Source organism: Peromyscus californicus, unplaced genomic scaffold, assembly GCF_007827085.1.
Source record: "Peromyscus californicus insignis strain IS unplaced genomic scaffold, ASM782708v3 Scaffold_4__1_contigs__length_199733344, whole genome shotgun sequence".
NCBI classification, from domain to species: domain Eukaryota; kingdom Metazoa; phylum Chordata; class Mammalia; order Rodentia; family Cricetidae; genus Peromyscus; species Peromyscus californicus.
The window spans coordinates 152,136,546-152,157,960 of NW_026294562.1; the positions used below are offsets into that span (position 1 = coordinate 152,136,546).

A 21,415-nucleotide genomic window follows, 5' to 3' on the forward strand; every position below is an offset into this window, starting at 1 on the left:
ACTCCCACCCCCACCACCTTCTCACTAGCTGGGGAGAAAACTGCAGGTCTGCTAACAAAGCAGAAAGCCTTGAGAACATACTTGACCTAACCATTAAGAAAGTGCTTCGTAAGGACAAGGCTCCCTGAAGTCAGGCTGGAGCTCATTAAGCATCAGCACTGGGTGTCTGCAGAGCCCTGCGTGAGCACTGTCATCTGCAGCAGGCACCCGGAGCAGCTGCAGGCCCGTGGGCTGCTTAATGAATGCCCTGCCCATGTCTAACAGGGTTAGCGGGCACAGCCCTGACCAGTGCAGGCTGGAGTGAGTTCAAGAAAGCAAGGAAGACGAACGAGAAAGAAAAAAAAATAGAGGAGGAAACGGGCCTAAAACAAGTCCTCTCTTAGGAAAGCCAGCTCTAACCCTGCTGCGAGCTTCCCGCTGGAGCCTGTCTTAGCCATTGTACCCCAACTTAGACACTTGAGTACCCCATCGCCATCCATCCAAGTGCCCGACAGAGCAAGGTGACGGCTGCCCTGTACCTTGGTCAGCCACGTTCTCAATGTTGACTTTGCGTTCGTTGGCCATGAAGCCGATGACGGAGAAGATGACGAAGCCAGCAAAGATGCTAGTGGCACTGTTGGTGCAGGTTACAATCAGCGTGTCCCTGGGAGGAGGAGAGCAGAGTTTGGTTAGGCCAACTCCGTGAGGAGGAAGGGACGGGGAAGGACAAATATGTGCAGTGTGTCTGAGTAACCAATGAGCGCGTGTGTCCACCTACAATCTCGTCATCTGCACACAGATATACATCCAAGGACAGGACAAGCAATCCTGAGCACAGATGCCCTTTTGTCCATCCAAAATGCCCCCAAAGACTCAAAGGTCACTTTCCTAAACCAGCGCAATTTCTAACTGTATTCTAAATACACATCCTCATTTCCACAGATAAAAGCGTAGCTCTCACGCCTCATCAGAAGCTTTTTTTCGGCAGATGAAGACCATTTGAGAAAGCCACAACTATTCAAAATGTAGACAACAACTGACTGTGGGGTGCCAGTCTCCAGTGCCCCAACTGATACCCAACTTCTCTACCCAAGGCTCAGAGGCCATCACAGAAGAGAGGGCAGAAACATTGTCAGAGCCAGAGAACCGGGATGTCCACGGTGAGACAGTCTCTCCTAACCACAAAAAGACACCAAGTGAAGGGAGGTAGGGAAGGGTGGACTCGGGAGGAGGCGGTGAATGTGACCAAAATACATTATGTAACATTCTCATAGAATTAATAAAGATATTATATATTATCATATTATAATGACACCCACCTCTGAGGGGAAGCGCTAGTGTCTTATGGTTAGGACAGGGTCACAACTAATTCACGCTGGCTAAATGCTCACATCTCAGTTCCCAGTGTGGTCAGATTACACTGCAGGGCCTTGGGAGAATGGTTTCATCCCATGAATAGGACAGTGCCTTCATGAAAGACACTGTGAGGTGTATGCTACCCTGATGGCCACCAGTGTGCAGCAACAAGGTACCATCTGGAGCTTGGAGGGAAGAATCACCGGACACTGAATCTTCAAGCACCTTGATCCGGGAGTTTGCAATCTCCATAAATACGAGCAATACATTTCTATCATTTACAAATTACCCATTGTAAAGTATTTTTGTAAAATAACCCAAAATGACTATGATATCATGATAGGAGATAACCCAGCCACCACAGTAGAAAAGAAGGTGATGGGATCTTGGAGAATTCTGAGACAGGAACCCAATATGAGGAACAGAAGGCAGTGGAACACTGAAATGACATCCATATTATGAGAGCATCCTGGGGCTAGGGTTCACAGGGTTGAGAAGGGCAAGAGAAACAATAAGAAAGAGACAGGCATCACTGCCTTCTTTCTGGAGCAGTGGTTCTCAACCTGTGGGTCACAACCCCTTTGGTAAACCTCTAACTCCAAAAAATATTTACAATATAATATATAACCGTAGCAAAATTATGAAGTAGCAATGAAAATAATTTTATGGTTGAGGGTCCCCACTGCATGAGAAACTGTATTAAAAGATCATGGTATTGGGAAGAATGAGAACCACTATTCTAGAGCCTTCTGCAGGTAACACAGCCAGGGGTTCCCAGTCTGCCCTAGGCTCAAATGTGAGGTCACAGACAGATGGAGCATTGGGCCTGCATTGAAATCCTGGATCCTGTCCCTCCTCCTGGTCCTCCTGGTCCTCCTCCTGCTCCTCCTCCTCCTGCTCCTTCTCCTGCTTTCTCTCTCTGTCTCTCTCTCTTTCTCTCTGTCTCTGTCTCTCTGTCTCTCTCTCCCCCCCCCCTCGGTAAACCACTTGGAATTTTGAGTGAAAGAATATTTCCTATGGGAGCTCCTATGACCTACTAACTCATTGCTAGGACACTCAAGCACAACCTAAAATGACCCTGAGACATTTCCTTCCACTCAGACTGTAATGGTGGCAATGATGTCAACTCTCTCTTTCAGGGACTGTGAACACAGAACAAGGTGGTGTCTGCAGCTCACTCAGCCTGGCACCAAGTGAATGTGAAGAAAACATGTGCCCTGCAAAGCCCTGGGCTTCCTAAAGAGCACACTGAGGCACAGGGGGATGGGTGGAACAGAAATTGAATCAGCTTTATCTAGCTCTCAGCCTAGGCCCTTGCTGCCACGCCATGCAGCCTCATTTCCTGGGTGGCACACAGCAATGCTTTACCCTCTGATGGTGTTCAGACCAGTTGGCCCCAGTGTGTTGAGCAGTGTGACCAAAACTCTTCAAATGCCTGAGTCCGGCACCTGTTCTTCAAGGACTTAAGGGCTGAATTTTATATCCTGATTCTGGCATCTTGATCTTGAATAATGATAGTGACCGCTGTCACTTGTTGAGTACCTACTACGCGCAAAACACTCCTCTGGTAACTGCATGCATCACTCTTACCCACAAAACATTGCACTCTGTGGTGGTATTGTGTTCCCCGAAATATTGTGCACCCTAATAAACTTATCTGGGGTCAGAGACAGAACAGCCACAATATTAAACATAGAGGATAGGCAGTGGTAGCACACGCCTTTAATCCTAGCATTCCAGAGGAAGAAATCCATGTGTTTAAGGATACAGCCAAGCATGGTGACTCACACCTTTAATCCCAGAAAGCGAGCCTTTAATCTCAGGGAGTGCTGGTAGAAAGCAGAAAGGTATATAAGGCATGAGGACCAGAAACTAGAGGCATTTGGCTGGTTAAGCGTTTGGCTGGTTAAGCATTCAGGCTGTCGTGTAGCAGTTCAGCTGAGAGCCATTGGGATGAGGACACAGAAGCTTCCAGTCTGAGGAAACAAGACCAGCTGAGAAGTTGGCCAGGTGAGGTTAGCTGTGGCTTGTTCTGCTTCTCTGACCTTCTAGTATTTCACCCCAATAACTGGCCTCAGGTTTGATTTTATTAATAAGACCTTTTAAGATTCCTGCTACAGCACTCTGTCTGTGCTCTATAGATGAAAAAAAGGATGTCCAGAGGGTCACATCCTGCCTGTGCCTTGCATTTGCAGCACATGGCAATGCTATCCTCAAATGCCCCTAGCTCCATGCTGTCCTTCCTCTTCATCATGGCAATGTTATCATCAAATGCCCCTAGCTCCATGCTGTCCTTCCTCTTCATCACGCTTTCCCATGAAACCCCTTGAGAAGTATTTATCAAGTAATCACATGACTACTATACACATGACTATACACATGACTACTATACACATGACTATACACATGACTACTATACACACTACTATACACATGACTATATACATGGACTTCCACGGGACACAGCCAGACACAGTGACCACTCCAGGGACACACTGCATCCTATAGGTAGAGTTTCCACTCAGTACCCAGATCAGAGGGATCAGCTGAAATAGAAGAGTTAGTGACCAGGCCTTTGCCAGTGGCTCTTCCTGAGCCCAAGGCCTATCTCTAGCTCTGCCTTGGGTGTCTGCTGAGGCTTCATTTTGCTCATTTTGCTAGTCTTCTCCCTCTGGATCTCATGGCCACATGTACCTGTAGCAGTTGTTGTGGAATTTGTTGTAAGAAGAAAGAGTGATGAGCCCTCCCCAGGCAGCAGACAGGGAGAAGAAAATCTGAGTGGCAGCATCCTTCCACACCTGGAAAGAAGTGGGGAGAGTCAGGTCACTGAGGGAGACCAGCATGTCACCTTCCCAAGTAAATTGGATGTGACTGGGGACAAGAGAGCTGTGAACAGACAAATGTGTTTCTTGTGCCTGAAACCAAAACAGGAATTAGCTGGGAGGTTCTAACTCTGTCGAATTGAAGCCAGGTTGAGATAATCTATGGGCAGACGTGTGTTTACGTGTCCCACTACATCAAACCAGACAGAACGGGACAGCCCTCTCACAAGCACTTACACACCTGAAGGACAATCTATGGCAACAAAATATAGTCATGGATATAAAAAAAATGCATTTTAATTGACAGTCCTATGTGTCGTGACAATTGCCACTCAGAACCTGAAATTGCACAGTCCCCAATCTTAGAAGAGTGACAACATGGACAGACTACATGGGGTCACCTCCCTCCTGAGAGTGACTCCTGCTGGCCCTCCTCATAAAGTTCCAGGTCACGCAAGCCTTTGGGCACTGCAGGCATACGGCATCTACAAATGGACCTACGTTCATCAGTTTAATCTGGACTTGAAATTGTCCTGAAGGGGACTGGTAAGAAGGCTTAATAGTAAAGTCACCTGCCACAACAGCTGAGGACCAGGACCAACACAGCAAAAGAGAGAACAGGCTCCTAAAACTTGTCCACTCACACACACACACACACACACACACACACACACACACACACGCACGCACACACACACACACACAAATAAGTAAATGTGTAATAAAAATTTTAATGTACTTAAAACAATGTGAAGGTAGATTTCAAGCATGAGGCTGGCAAAGCCTGCATCCACCCAGCACCCATTCTCCTTGTCTACTCAGAAATGAAGCTATGATAGATGGGAAAGCGGCCGTGTGTCCAGCTTCTCCATCAGGGAGTCTCAGTGGGGAAAATCATCCATGTCACAGTCTCTGGCCAACTGTGTGAAAATAAATTACTATGTGGGGCTTCTGCAGTCACTCTTCTTTAAGAGGAAGAATGCTTCTCTCTACCTCTTCTCTCACACCTTTGTGCTACCTGGAATGTTGATGTGATGGCTGGTGCACCAGAAGTTCTGAGGAATCCAGAAGGTGAGGAGGAAATACCAGACCCTCCATCCCCCATGACATCACAGAGGGTTGAACTGGCCTTTAACCAGCTACCAAGAGAGAGACATCAACTAGTATCTGGTTTATGCTGGCAATGTCTGGAAACTTTGTAGTGTGTGTAGCCAAACTCAATCCTTGCCATGAGTTTCTAATGTACCCCAGAAAAGCAGAGTTTTCATTAAGGAGAGAAAATTCATCTGTAGCCACACAGTCACCCTTCACAGGGAGGGGTTTTGGTATGAGTGAGTGTTTTTGAGAGTGTGATGTGCATACACCCAACACAGAGAAAGTTCGAGTATGTGCTGGTCTTACATCAGTGTGTAGGAAGTATTCAAATGTGCCTGGGGCCTTTAAAATCAAAAACCAGCTCCTGCTCTGATTTTCCAACCAGCGAAGCTCTGCTTCCAGCGTGCTATAATCAGTAACAAATAAGTGGTGTAAGGTGGCCCAAAGCTATTAAAGGACCCTGGTCTTCACTAGGGCCTACACTGCAACTCCAGCTACAGAGCACTACTTCAGAATCTGAAAGCCCTCAGCTGCCCCATCAACACCTTAGCACACCAAGGTCTCCCAGAAGTAGGCACGGGGATTCCCATGGGGGCAGGGAAGGCTGACTCCTCCTGCTGCACAACCAGGAGTGTGGCCCAGCCCTGATAGCACACACACACACACACACACACACACACACACACACACACACACACACACTCCCAGTCTGCTATAAATAGAGTGATGAGCCCACCGTGGCATCCGTGAGTTTTTCCCACTTAGGTGTGATGAAGTACCAGATGCCAGCTCCAGCTCCGGGCAGTGTGACGCCTCGAATGAGAAGGATGACCAGCACGACATATGGGAACGTGGCTGTGAAGTACACCACCTAGAAGAGCAGAGGGATGGAGAGGTGGGTGAGCAGGCATCCCGGAGGATGTCACCGAGGTGAGGGGACAAGGGACCCGCCACCCAGGCACACATGCCCAACAGCGAGGTCTCCCCAAGCCCTGACAGCACTGGGGACCCACACAAGACACTGGGGTCAGAGTCAAATGGAGAAGACCACAGGGTACTTTCCTTCCTTCCCTGTCAATCAAGCCTGGGAGACGTCACCCTGCCCAGCTACCAACTAATCCACAGTGCGAGAAGCCACAGATGGTGAGGGAGGTTTTGTGCTCTGTTCTCCAAAATTCTTAACCCATCTCTGAGGAAGTGTAGTGGGGAGCTGTTCCAGCTTTGACCTTGAAGCATCATCCCAGTGAGGCAGCCGGTAACTGCCACACCTACCTAGGACCTGCCCCTGGGGTGTGACCAGGACAGGAGCCCTTAAGACCTGGATGTGCCGGCCCTCTTGGTTCCTCATGATCCTGGATGCTGGATGGTAGACAGAGTCAGAGTTCTCCAGAGAACCCCTCTGGACTGCACCTCACCTCTCCCAGATCCTGTAACCAACCCCTTTACTGGCTGTAAGTTACCCCAAAAATAAACCCCCTTTTAACTACGTGGAGTTGCCTTGGTTAAATCCCCACATTACAGAAGGGCCCAAATTTCACCAGCAGAGATAAATCCTTTTGGCTTATGCCTTCCATCCTGGCTTACACAGACACCCTAGGCGAAATGACCTCACCAGGTGAAGAGATTGTGATTCTAAAATTAGACATGCTTCTGTTCAAATGATATCTAATCTCTGACATTGAGGTGTGATCTTGGGCAGGCCCCTAAGGCCTCTAAACCTCAGTGTATATACCTGTAATATGGGTACAGAGTAACTGTCCTAAAACAATGTTGAAAATGATACAGGTTGCTGTGTGGAAGCCCTAGTTCAGAGCCTGACCATGAGAAGGCCGTTAAATACAGCGAAGTTCCACAGGCATTTGTGGAGGGCTTCCTGTGAGCTGGGTACTGTGACAGACACCAGCTGTCCAGAGGGGGGTGGGTACATAATGGAGAGCACCCAGTATCTGAATAGGGGCTGAGTAACCCGAGGAGACTCATGGACTCCAGGGAAGTGGGCAGTGCCCAGCCTGGGAGTGCTCATTCATGGAGATGTGGCTCAAGCTGGATCTTAGAGCATGAAGGCAATCACAAAGTGTGGAGGCATGATGGGAAAGTGAAGGAGGGGAGCGAGTGGGCGAGGCCGGCACTCAAAAGTGATGCTCGGTCTCCTCACTACTAGGATGGCAGAAGGCTAAGGCCAAGGGTGCAGGGAGGGGTAGCTAGAGGTACCAGAGTGCCAACAGGTAGTTGTGGGTTCTGGAAGGACAGGGGGGGCGGAGGGACTGAGTAAAGGCCTGTCTAGAGGAATTGTTAACTTAGAGATGTGTTGGATGAGGATAAGTTAGTGGTACTTTCTTACCTGTCAGTCAAGCCTCAGAGAGAAGGAGGGGTTTGAGACTGAGACTTGGTAGATGGGGGGCAGGGTGGGAGGTGGTGAACTATGCCTGCTCAGCTACACAGTCACAGGGGCCAGAGTTCAAATCCTGACTCCTCCACTTATGAGCTGGGTCACTTTGGGAAGTGGCTAAACCCCTCTGGACCTAAGTGTCAGTACCTGCAGGTGGTAATAACTGCATGTTCCTCTTGGGATGCTGGAGGAGCATGATGGGGCAGTCATAGAGGAAGAGGACTGGAAACCTGTCTAGGACCACAGGGTGCAACCTCCAGTCGGTGAACACCCAGGCACTCAAAGCCATGCTCTCACATGCTGGCTACAGACCTGGAAGGAGCTGGCCGCCTCTTCCCTCTACAGCTACCGTGCTGATCATGTCACCTCTCCTCTGACCCATGGAACGTTAGTCCCTTCTCCCTCTGGTCCCAGAGATGAGGTAGGGCCAGCAGCCAGCCCCCTCCTACATCTCCAAACTTGCTTCTCTCCTCTCCCTTAAAGTCTGAAGGAAAAGTAAAGGCCTTGCATACAGACATTCCAAAACCCAAGAACATCTGACACCTTGGGGGGACAAAAAAAATCACTCCACCCCAGGCTGGCTGGACTGGCCTCCCAGCTGTGAGATGAGACCAGAAGAGGAGATGCTACTAGGCAGAGCCTGGTCACATTCAGGCTCATGTCTTACCTCCACCATGGAAGGAACAACTGAGGACCCCCTGACTTGGGGCTGATGGGAAGGGAAGGCTACCAGAGGACACAGAGAAGAGACTGCCTAGTCCACAAGGGCCTGTGGGAGGAACCATGAAAACCCCCATCTCTCACTTGGCAGCAAATGAGCCAGCTGTTCACATGTGGCCGCTGTGCCGTGAGAGAAAGAAGCTGCGACCCAGGCTAAACACAACACAGGGGATTAAGTAGCTCATTCATGGACTCCACTCCAAAGCCATTATTCCTATTAAATGTCATTCTGTGAGCTATCAGACCAGAAATGGAGGCTGGGTGCTAATGGTAGGCGTGTGAGATGTTGACGACTCAAGACTGAAGAAGGTGCCACTTGCAGGGACCTACAAGTGAGTGTGAGTGTCTCCTTAAATTCACACCGGGGACTTTCTCACTTCACCCTGTCCATAGCCCCATGTGTAGGTGACCCAGTCCCTCAGCTCCTGGTGAACTGAGAGGGTAACCTTCAGCTTCCACCTTGGATGTGAGTGAGCAGCGGGCCGAGGCTTTCTGTGAGCTGCTTGTCTGGGTCAGGTGGGCGTCAGCACGCACCTGTTCCACACCGACTGTCAGAACTGAATGTGAGCAGTAATGAATCCTGCTTGGCAGGAGGGATAACGACCTGCCTGACCCTTGCTGGCATCCTCCTCACCGCAGGAGCCCCACTCAGACAGCTAATTAGGTTAGCTTCGCTGTGCCACTTGGACTTTCTGGCAGAGTAGCCCCAGGGGCCAGGTGGTCTGCCCTTTAGGCTGGCTACTGATCACCCATGGAGCTCTACCAGCTCAAAGACCGCTTCTCCAAAGGGCCAACTTTGTCCCCTCAGGTCCTGCACTGGAGGAACTGAGTTCACATCGCTGCAGGGAAGGAGAGCATCTCTGTTGGCTAGGGCAGTGCCTGTCGACCCTCCATTGCGAAGGAGCCCATCACATATGAGCACCTCAGTGCCACATTCTCTCTGGTGCTCAAGTAACTCTCTTTGATTTATATTAGTACAACCTAGGGCAGGATAAGAAACTGTAGTTCGGGGCTGGAGAGATGGCTCAGAGGTTAAGAGCAATGGCTGCTCTTCTAGAGGTCCTGAGTTCAATTCCCAGCAACCACATGATGGCTCACAACCATCCATAATGAGATCTGGTGCATGCAGCCATACATGCAGACAGAACAGTGTACATAATAAATAAATAAATTTAAAAAAAAAGAAACTGTAGTTTATGGTTCCTGGTGGCAATCCTCATTTTGAGGAAGAAGAAAGAGTCTTCACTGATATTTGATTAGAAACCTTCCTAAGTCAAACAGGAGAAGTATTGTCAGTGGTCATTGACAAGCTTCCTGGCTCCAGACGGCTTTAAACTTCTTCCCCAAAGCCTACAAAATCCAGCCCCAACGATTAAATTCTAATCACTCCAACAAAAGCACAGATGAACAGAGCTTAAAAGAATCTTAGAGGCCAGGTGTGGTGGTGCAACTCAGAGGCAGCATCTAGGCGGTAGAGACAGGCAGACCTCTATGAGTTCAAGGCACACTGATCTATACAGCAAGTTCCAGGACAGTCAGGACTGCACAGTGATTCCTGGCCTCAGAAAACAAACACAACAACAACAACAACAAAAAAAAAAAACCTTACAGAATATTTATTTTAGTCCTAGATTTTTGCAAACAAGCACAATAAGACCCTGATGCAACCTGAGACTTTCCAAAACTACAATGATAGAGAGAACTGAGACAGGCTGGGAGACCTGGCACCCTGAAGCTTCGTGCAAATGAGGACTCATGGTTCCTTACAGAGAAAGTCATATAGATTCTAGGCTTTGCAGTGAGCAAGACCCATGTTCAAATACCCCTGCTGCCACTTACAAACTGTGTGACAGTAGGTGGCTAGATGAGCCCAGCTTGTCTGTAGATGGGTGTCAGTGGACCCATGTGGCAGGTGCTATGAAACTGTGTTCTAATGCATGTGGAGCAATCAGCGGTGCCCAACACAGAGCTCCTCACAAGATACCTACTCTTCCTGCTTCCCCAGTGAAGTCACTGTTTCTGAGATACCCACGGGGATGACCATTAATCCATCAGGCACCTATAACCAAGTGAAAGGAGCCACCACTCAGGCCATAACCAGGTATTTGACACGCATTCCTATCCCCTCATGGAAATCCTACAGTGTGTGGGCTACCGTCCCCAGGTTAGGTGGTTGAGGATAAGAACACAGGTTCCCAAGGTTGACTGACTTATCCATAGTTTCACAGCTAGGAAGTGATTGCAGTCTTTCCAGTGGGCCATGGTCGGGCCACATCATCTCCATCTCTAGCCTGTGGGACTGTGGCTGAGCAGACACTTGGCTGGTTGCGCTAAGCCTCCTTATAGAAGATGGAGCTGCCATTCAGCTCAGGTCCAAGCCACGGGAGGCAAGGACATCGGGAAGCCACAGGCCACCCTGGACATGGCCTTGTGGTCCCTTTAGCATCCTCCATCTTTCTATAGCACCACAGTGCTCATCCTGAGCCAGTGGGGTCCTCAGGCCTCAACCCCAGTTCCTATTTTACAGATTGGAAACCTGATCTTAGAGAATGCGTGGGGCCCCCATAGCTCCTTCAGCAAGTGCTGGGACAGAACAATGTTGGAACTAGAAGGCCTTAAACACCTCCCAGCTCAACATCTTTCACCTTCCAACTGAGAAAACAGAAGTCTTCTGAGAGAGCTAAGATGAGAAATTTCTTTTTCTATGTGTTGAGGGGGAATGAAAGTTAAGAGTAAATCAAAATTTCTGCCAAGTTTCACATCTCAAGGAGAGACAACAATACAGAACAAACACCATGGAAGCCCCCAGGGGCTTGGAGGGCTGTGGGAGGAAAGACCCTGCCCCCCAAAAAGGCAAAAGAGGAGGGAAGGAAGAGGACTCAGATCAAGCCAAGTTCTTACTTTTCCTGACGTCTTAATTCCTTTCGCCAGCGACGCGTACACAATCACCCAAGCCAGGAAGAGGCAGAAGGCCAAGGGCCACCTGATCTCCCCCGGATATTCAATCCCTGCGGAAATCTTCAGCACAAAGTACCTAAGAATCAGATACAGGTGGAAGAAGAGAGAGAGGGAGGGAAAGAGGGGCGGGAGAGAGAGGGGAAGGGAGGGAGGGAGGGAGAGGAGAAGAAGTGAGGATCTGCAAGTTCAACCTCCCATCAGAGCATCCAAGCCAGGAGGTTTAAACACGCCCAGCCCCTCCCACAGCCTCCAGCCAGGAACCTCATGGGACAGACTAGAGGGATTGGCAGGCCTGGCTCTTGTCCACAGTTGTCGACTGAGCACTTGCTGATCTCTTTAACTGAGCTGGGAGGCCATGTGTGACCAGTGGATGGATTCTGTGCAAGACAGCTGGCACCATCATCTGCAGCTGCCACACAGAAGCCCAGCTGAAGGGCTGGGGATGTGTCTGTGGTTGAGTGCTCGCCTAGCATGCACAAAGCCCCGGGTTTGACTCCATGTGCCTACAATCTCAGCACTCGGGAGGTTGAGGCAGGAGGATCAGGAATTTAAGGTCATCCTCAGTTATACAGCAAGTTCAAGCCCAGGCTGGGCTACGTGAGACCCTCTCTCAAAAAACAAAAATGAAAAATACACACTAGAAATTCTGAGCTGGAGACTGGGGAGATTGTTCATCAGTTAAGAGTCGCTGATCCACAGTCCTGAGGACAGGAATTTGGATCCCAGCACCCATGTGACCAGCCCAGCAGCCCACACACACTCAAAACTCCAGCTCTGAGGGACCTAATGTTCCCTTCTAGCCTCTACACAAGTATTATAGGCGTACACTCACACAGTCACACACACACACACACACACACACACACACACACACACACACACACACACACACTAAATCTTGTTAAAAGGAAGGAGAAGAAAGTCTGAACAGTCAAGAATGATGTCAGCCTTTTCTGTGCCATTTTACTCTTCATGAGTGAGTGTTCAGGCAGCATTGCACTTCTCAACTTTAGAAACTAGGAATGACAGGAAGGAGTGACTCCAAATGCACCTCTGCATTAGAGCCCAGTTGTACTACGCATGCTCCAAGGCTGCTGCTGGCTAAATTGTAGAGTGCTTGTCTGGCATACATGCAATCCTGGCTTTAATCCCCAGCACTTCATGAACAGGTCATGACGGTGCACACTGCAATCCCAGCACTTGGGAGATGGAGGCAGGAGGATTTAGGGTGCAAAGTAATCCTCAGTGGACTACATAGAGAGTTCAAGAGTGGGCTACTTGAGACTCCAACAGCACTGGCTCATGCCACCTCAATAGATCAGGTAAAGCCTCCTGGCGGACGGCGGGCACCCCTTAGCTTGCCCCGGCCCACCATTCTCCATTGTCTTGTTATTCCATGCATTTACAGTCCTGCCCACACCAGACTGCATCTGAACTAGGGTCTCAGCTTAGCTGGATGGCACTGTGCTCCCCTCCATGAAGTGTCTATACACCCCTCCTCCACAAACTTCCCAGCAAGTCCAGCTCCCAGCTGACGGTCTTCTGGGGACCCTGAACCCCGTTTTCAGCATTCAACAAATCTCACAGAAAAAAGACAAAGCTCAGCTAGGCATGGGGCCTCTTCCTGTGATCCCAGCCCCAGAAAGACTGAGGCAAGAGAATCCCTGTGAGTTCAAAGTCAGCTTGGACTGCATGGTGCTTCCCAAGCCAGCCAGAGCTACAGAGGGAGTCCCTTTCTGGAAAGAAGGAAAGGAAAGAAGGAAGGGATGGGGGAAAGAAGTCAGGGGGGAAAGGGATGGAGGAGGGGGGAGGTAGAAGAGAGGTAGGAAAGGAAAGAAAGGAGGGAGGGGGAGGAGGAAAATGGGGAGGGAGGGAGGGAGGGAGGGAGGGAGGGAGGGAGGGAGGGAAGAGATGGAGGTGGGGAGGGAGGGAGAGAGGGAGGGAGGGAGAGAAGAGATGGAGGTGGGGAGGGAGGGAGGAAGGGAAAGAGGGGAGAGATGGAGGGAGGAGGGCTGTTTCCTCATTTAAACGAAAGCCTGAGCCTGGCCTGTTTTCTTACATTTGACTTCTCTTCCCTGGAGGAGACAGAATTACCTGGCTGGCAGGTGTCTGCTTGGATGGCAAGAGTCAAGGTTAGAACTTTTTTCTCCTCAGCATGATGGATCGCCCCAGCACCGATCTTGTCCTCCCCTGCTGCCATTTAGTCACCCCTCATTTCCAGGCCCGCCGCGCACAGCACACGGCTTTCCGAAGCTCCACCAGGACACAGTCTCCCTCTCTGATCACTGGCATCAGTAAGGAGGGTGCAGAAGGGGGCCACCCGCCCCTCCCACCTCACAGCTCTGGTCCGCAAATTATCATCTAGGCTTACTTGAAGTACTCTTCACTCCCACTGACGAATGTCTTATTGGCCTGGCTGGTGAAGTTAATCATTGTCAAGTTCGGATAGGCAGTCATGCAGAAAGTTGAGTTCTTGATCTGTATTTTGGGATGGTCACTGATAACACAGGAATCTGTTCAGGAGAGAGCAGTGTAGAAACAATGAGGTGTGTATGGAGAATGGACAGGGTCTCTGATGAGGGAATGTCTTTCTGTATGCTGTGAAAATATGTTGCTCTGATTGGTTGATAAATAAAGCCGTTTGTCCTATGGCAAGGCAGCTTAGAGGCAGGCGGGAAATCCAAACAAATGGAGAGGAAGGAGAAAGACAGAGCAGAGTAGATGCTGCCAGCCGTCACCATGAGAAGCAAGATGTGAAAGTACCGGTAAGCTACAAGTCACGTGGCAAAGTACAGATTTATAGAAATGGGTTAATTTAAGATATAAGAACTAGTTGGTGAGAAGCCTACCATGGCCATAGTTTAAAAATAATATAAGCCTGTGTATGTTTATTTGGGACCAAGCAGCTGCGGGATGCGGGTGGGAATAATTCCGCAGGACTAGAGAAAACTTCTGGCTACATCTCTCTGCCTACTTGTGGTCAAAAGCCAGAGTGCTAAGCATTGGGGAATGATGGGGAAATATCAGCAGAGCACATTTCTCACCCCGCAGTCTCCAGCCATGCAATACTTTATACTAATAACTAAAACCCACATTTATGTAGCACTAGAATCTTCAAAATGGGAAAATACGGCTTTAATCGGTAGGCAGAGGCAGGAGGATCTCTGTGAGTACTAGGCTAGCCTGGTCTACATAGCAAGTTCTAGGCTATCCAAGGAATACAGTAAGACCCTGTCCCAAAAAAACATTATTTTTTAAGTAAAGCAATGGGGTTCTAAAAGGTCAATAACTCTACTGAAGTCCCAGAGATAATGAGAAGAGATCAAAATTCAAACCCAGATCCTTAGGACACCACAGAAGACAAGTGAGTTATTAAATCCACTTCAGCAGAGACGAACATGCAAGACAGCTCTTTTTTTTCCTTTTCTTCCTTTCTTTTTTCTTTTTCTCTTCTTGTCTTTTTTTTGTTTTTTGTTTGTTTTGTTTTGTTTTCTGAGACAGGGCTTCTTTGTGTAACCCTGGTTGTCCTGGAACTCACTATGTAGACCAGACTGGCCTTGAACTCACAGAGGTCCACCTGCCTCTGCCTCCCAAGTGCTGGGGTCAAAGGTGTGCACCACCACCGCCAGCAGACATAGTTCCTTCTTAAGTGCTGTTGCTACAGAAGGCTTGCTAGCAAGTGCTCACTCTGGTTAGAGCGGGAGCACTAGCCTGTAATCCCAGCAGCATCAAACGGAGGCAGGAGGATCGGGGCGCTGGGATATAGCTCAGTTGGTAGACTGTCAAGCATACAGGAAACCCTGGGTTCAATTCCCAGCACCACATAAAACCAGGTGCTAGGGCTCACATCTGCAATCCCAACCCTGGGCAGGTAGATGCCAAAGGGTCAGAAGTTCAAGGTCATACTCAGCTTCACAGCAAGTTCTAGTGCATCCTGGACTAGATTCTGTGTCAAATAAGGAACAATTTCTAAGCCCCACTTTGAGACACCGCCTGGTACTACAGACAACACATAATAAGTCCTCTGAGAACCTGGGCTGTGCTCTTCCCACCCTCACATGAGTTAGCAGACATCGTGACCACACTGTGTGCAAAAGAGCCTTCAACAAGACCTAACCATGTGTCTCAGTGAATTTGGTCATCATGGGACATTTTTAACTTTTGCATCGGAGACGCTGGGCACTATTGGCATCAAGTGCACAGAGACCAAGGATGCTACTGACTCTACAATGCACAAGCCAGTTCTCCCACAACAAAGAAATATCTGGTCCAAAAGATCAATATCTTGGAGGCTGAGAAGGCCTGGGATAAGGAGAGAAAATCAATCAGGCAAGCATTAGCATGCCAGGTACCATGCTGGACTCAGCTCAAGAAGTCCTCCTTAGAGCCGGCAAGCATAGATTATTTTATCTTCACCCTCAACAGGAAGAAGAGAGGATCTTTCTGACCATCTCACAGTATGTTTCTAACAGCATCCATAAATAGACACACAACTGGGGATTAACTCAGTGGTAAAGCATTAGCCTAGCATGCCTAAGGCCCAGGCTCCATTCCCAGGGCCACAAAAAGGAATGCATGAATACATATGGACAGATGTTTTCAATAAAGAGCCCTCAGGTACTCCCAAAACACAGTTTTATCAAGTAGCAAATACCAGCACAGTGGGCACTGTGAGGACCATGTCTCAGGGCTGTCTGAAATACTCTATGTCCATGGCCCTAAACCTTATATCACCCCATCTAAGTCCTGAAATCAACTGGCACCCAGAACTGCAGCCACTTGCCAAGGTTGCAAGTCCCAGCCAGGAAGGACAGAGCACTCACTCTTGGGAACCCTCGCTTTGATCTACCCAGCTCTGAAAACAGCAGGGCTCATGGTACCTGGAGAGTCCAGGATGGAGGCTAAAGGAGGAAGGCATACATGAGGAGTGACGGGAGCAGGGGACAGAGTGTTCCCCCCAATCCACGTTGACCTTTTCTGGATCTTCTAGCTCAGATGTAGAAAGTGAATCTGCATATAATCTTTCCTTTCCACACTGTGAAGAACGAGTTCAAATTGTCCTAGATACAATGACAAAGTGCTTGCGGTGAAGATGCAGTGTGCCCCCAAGACACACCCTCTGTGAGTGCAACCACAAAGACAACAGTAGAGGTTGGGGCTTCCACGGGGCCTGAGAGCACCCCCAGCTGCTGAGGATGCCTGGATCTTGACCTTGATCATGGGGCTGTTGCACGGTCCAAGTTCAGTGAGGAGTTTAAAAACTCATGCTCAATAAACTCTAGCAGTAACTCAGTCTTCCTCATTGTACCTGTCCATGGGGTGGAAAGTGCTCAGTATCGCTTCCCAGGAACACACTGGCCAGCCTCAGTTACCTGCTGCTCCTCCCCAGCCCCAGGCACGTCAGACCACTAAGTGAAAATTCAGACAACATGGGCTGGTGATGATGCTCAGTTGGCAGAGCGCTTGCCTAGCAGCACAAAACCCTGGGTTCGATCTCCAGCAGCACATTAAACCCCCTGTGGTGGTGCACACCTATAACTCCAGCATTTGGCAGGCTGAGACAGGAGGACTGCCAGGAGTGTGAGGTCAACCTTATCTCAACCAAGCAAGGTTCAAATGACCTTCATAAACCCCCTTCCCTGATGATCGCTTCCTCAGACTGGGATTCCTCTGTGAAACACCGTGACTTTCCACATCAGATCATTCTTTGCTAGTAGGAAGCTGTCCTGTTGGTAATAACCACTGGCTGCTGCTCACCAAATGGCAGCAGCCTCTTTCCTCCCCAGATGCGAAACCAAAGCTAGCTCTGCGAAATCTCAGGCTGAGAATTTGTTTTTCAATGTCCCCCTAACACTCGCCTTTTCAATATTATGTTCTTCAATAATAATTTATTAAAAAAAAAGAAAAAGAAAAACAATCCCAGGAGGATTCCAGACTGACAACTATCAAATCTTTACTGGGAATATTTCTTCTTCCCAGAAGCAACCTGAACCAGGATATTAAAGTTCCATCCAGATCCTTTCGGCAGAAAAAAAAAAAAAAAAAAAAAAAAGGCAACCTTTCTGCTCGGAACGCAGGGCTCCCTGCTTGCTTCCAAAATTGCCCTTGTAAAGACTCCCTAGGGTGCATCCTGCTTTGGTGGCTGTCCTGAGGCTCACCACCAGCACAGCCTCACAAGGTCAGGTTCCTGGTTCCCGCAGTGACGCTGCAGAGCCGCCAGCAACCTCAAACCGCCTGCAACGTCTCTTCTCACCACTGGGTGGCAGGAGCGTGCTTCCCGGCGCTCCGCCCTTTCGGTCTGCCAGAGAAGTGGTGACAGGCCATCTCATCAGAGCTCCGCGGCCCAGCAACCCCGAACAAAGAACAGCGATAATGATCAGCTAAATTGGAAAGCTGTTGGAATGGGATTCTCTTTACTCGGGCAATTATTAATAAATGAAAGCACAGGAAAGACCGGGGAGAAAAGGGATCATTTAATTAAAGTTCTAATGAAAATTAAGCCATTCCAGAAATAGAAATGGTGTTTATACTGTTCCCATTTGAACTGACCCAGCTAAGGCCCTGTTTGCACAAAACAGTGGCTGGACTGATTCTGCAGGGCAGGGACAAATTGTCCTCCATTGCAGAGCCTCGAAGGGCTGCCAACCTAAGCAGTAGCCTGTCCTACAAGCTGCACCTTAGACAATACTAGCTTAGTGATGCTGAGACAGGAGGATTGCCACCTGCGATACAGAGCAAGGCCCTGTCTTAATAAAAACAGTGAGGAAGGAGAAAGTAGATAAAAAAGGATTGAGCATAATCTACCTCTATCTGGAGTAGACCCAGGGCCAGTCTCAGTATGGAGTGGGCACAGTACTTAGCTTCTGCATGGTGACGTAAGCAATCAGACAGCATGATCCCAACAGCACCAGGCATGGGACAAACGTCCACCCACTGTGTGTGAAGGTGACAATGTCAAGCCATTCATTCATTCATCACCTCTCCTAGAATGCCAGGCTGGGGGAAAGGAGGTGGTTATGGGACTGAGAGGGTGTGCTGGGAGGTCATTTGGGGAACACTGATGGGGGGCAGCAGGCCCATCTCCCAAAGAAGCCTAGCTTGTGTGTCCATCTTGGGGATGACATGGGAAAAGCTATTGTCCAAACTCCCAACAGTTGGGCCAAGCAGAAGGGCTCTAAAGCCACCTAAGTCTATGTAGATCAGGCTACTGTCACCTTTTCTAAGCCACCTCAAAACCACACCAGGAGTGACAGCCCTACCAAGGAGGACCTGACCCCAGGTGTAGACCCACACACACACACCATGTGCAGTTGACACAGAGGCTGAGAGGCTGCAGATGCAAAGATGGGAAGATTGATACTTTGTTTTGTTTAACTAACAAAAAAAAGTTAAAACCCTGGCTAAGACTGCTGTGGGCCTTGACTCATCCATCCACAGTCTCCTGGGAATGAGAGTAAAGTATGCCCATTGTCAGTGCTCTGAGCTCCAGCTGTGTGTGTAGCTGGTGAGTAGAGGCCTAGCCAGGCCAGGCCTCCATCCCTTTGCCTCTTGGGTTTACTTCAAGTCACACTGGAGAGACATGAAGCCAAACAGGGCGGGGTCATGCCTGTCTCTTGGGGCATCATTCATGTGCCTGGCCCAGTCTCTAATACCCAGGTCACTTTAAAAAAAGAACAAACACGCACCTATAAACTACACAGTAAGTGCATGTCTATGACAGGAAATGGAGCAAAGAATGGCCCCAAACCGCTAACATTCTTATGCTTTCTATCCATGTAGGTATTGCTAATAAAGATAAAATCCCACTCTGAACATACAACTTACTTTTAATATGATGTGGTAACGATTTCCTCATTCTTTATGAATACTTATTTTTAATGATTATAGAAAAGCTTACCCTTCGGATGAGCCATAATTTCTTTGAACTATAGAATTAATGCACTATGTGAATTTTGGGCACATACTAAGTTCCTACTCTTTTCCAGTACTGTGACTAGGGCTGCAATTAGCCGTTTTGTGCAAAACTTACTGGCTGCTAATTTCCCCTTTACACGGATGCCTGGTTGTAGAATCACTAGCTTAACTATTGTGCACATAAGCTTTCTTTATATCCTGCAGAATATCAACCATAAACATCACTTAGAAAAGACCTGGGATGATGTCACTTCACTGGGACTTGATACACTAGAACATGAGGACCAAAGATTCTTTAAGCACCCTGGACAGGCAGAAATCTGGGGTCTCATGGACTGAAGTCCAGACCTGGGTCTACCTTGCAACTTACAGTTTCAGCTTGAAAATCCACTTAGCCATCTAGGGAAAAAAAAGGTTATGTCACCCGCCATCTGTAATTCATAGGGCTCTATTCAGGAAGGATGGAAATGTTACTTATGAAACAGCCTTGCAGACTGGAAAGCAGTTAGCACTGAGGTAAGTCCATTGCTGTAAAAGGCATGCATATTTGGACTCACTTGTGCTCAAGGTTTTTCACCTGTAAAATGGAAACAATGAAGGAGTGCCTTTGTAGGCTTGTTGTCCATATTCATGCTGGCAATTCAGTGAGAGAGCTTCTCAGAGAGATCAGGGTACAGTGAAGGTGGCTGGTTTTTAGTATGCTGTATGGATAATAGTAGACCTTATTGGTAGAGGATTGTGTGTTTCTGAAGACTCCCACTTGGAGGACAGTCACAGGACACTGACCATGTGGTCCCTCAGGCAAGCTCTGGAAAGCATCCTTGGAGCCTGGATCCAGGCAACAGCTCGATCCAGCACTTACTTGTAGAATGGGACTTCCCTTCCAGCCACAGTCTGGCAAAGACAAGCAGGGCTCTGAAGGCCTATGGCATGAGGTGTCTCCACTCCAGACTGCAGTTCCTGGAAAGTGTGCTTGCTCGAAACTTGGCAGATGTTTCCAGGAAGACATTCTGGCAGCTGATTGCTGGTTGTGATTCTGGGAAGAGCTACCAAGTGGGTCTCTCCAAGATTTCACAGATTATTAGTGGTAACTGCTGCATGGGGCAAAGAAGGGGGCCCACTCCATTCCAAAACTGCTATTCTGAAAGGGGGGAGGGTGTTGCTCGATGGAGGATCACATGTCTGGGTTCAGTCCCCAACAGCAAGAAAAACAAAAAGGAAGTGAGCAGCGTCCAGCCTGGCAGTTCCTACCTTGGCCTGGACCTGAGCAAAAAACTGTGTCTTTTTTGAGACAGGATCTCATGTAACCCACACGGCCCAAAACTTGCTATGCAGTCAAGGATGACTTTGAACTTCCATTCCTCCAGCCTCTACCTCCAGGGTGCTGGGATGATCACAGGCATGTGCTGCCACACCAAGTTTATGTGGCTCACACTCAGGGTTTCATGCCTGACAGGGAAATACTCTGTCAGCTCAGGTACACCCTAAGTCCAGATCTGAGAATTTTTGAAATACTGATCCCTTGACTCACCGCCACAGTCTACTTTTAATTCATCAGGATTGCTCCTTAAGTGATATTGCTCATCCCCAGGCGATTCTGATAAGCAGCTGTCAGGTTGGGGTGCCACTGTCTTACCCGGAGAAAACTATTCATTTACTCCGTGGAATATATGTTTAATGATGCAAAGGTGGGTTGCATTTGATTAACTCTGTGAAGCTATGTTACTTTGCCTGCCTAAAAACACCTGATTGGTCTAATAAAGAGCTGAGTAGCCACTAGCAAGAGAGAAGAAATAGGCAGGTTAGCATGCAGCGATAATAAATAGGAGAAGCAATCTAGGAAGGAGAGGAGAGTGAGGGGCGAGAAAAGGAGAGGAGAACACCAGGGCCAGCCACCCAGCCACCCAGCCACCCAGCCACCCAGCCACCCAGCCACCCAGCCACCCAGCCACCCAGCCACCCAGCCACCCAGCCACCCAGCCACCCAGCCACCCAGCCACCCAGCCAGACATGGAGTAAGAAGCAGGAAAGAAAGACAGACAGAACTTAAAAAGGGAAAAACCCAGAGGCAAAATGTAGTTAAAGAGAAGTGGGATAATTTAAGTTAGAAAAGCTGGCTAGAAACAAGCCAGTCAAAGGCCAGGCATTCATAAGCAAGAATAAGTCTCCATGTATTTATTTG

General features: G+C 48.8%; 1 protein-coding gene across 1 annotated transcript in view; it reads right to left on the reverse strand.

The window, feature by feature from the left end:
* Positions 1-21,415, reverse strand: part of Slc6a5 (solute carrier family 6 member 5) — a 56,526-nt gene that overhangs the window by 24,847 nt on the left and 10,264 nt on the right. The window contains exons 6-10 of the mRNA XM_052713471.1: positions 13,691-13,832; positions 11,263-11,395; positions 5,989-6,123; positions 4,030-4,133; positions 519-643 (exon numbers count right to left, since the gene is read on the reverse strand). Coding sequence (XP_052569431.1) covers positions 519-643; positions 4,030-4,133; positions 5,989-6,123; positions 11,263-11,395; positions 13,691-13,832 — 639 coding nt within the window. The remainder of the gene's footprint in view (positions 1-518; positions 644-4,029; positions 4,134-5,988; positions 6,124-11,262; positions 11,396-13,690; positions 13,833-21,415) is intronic.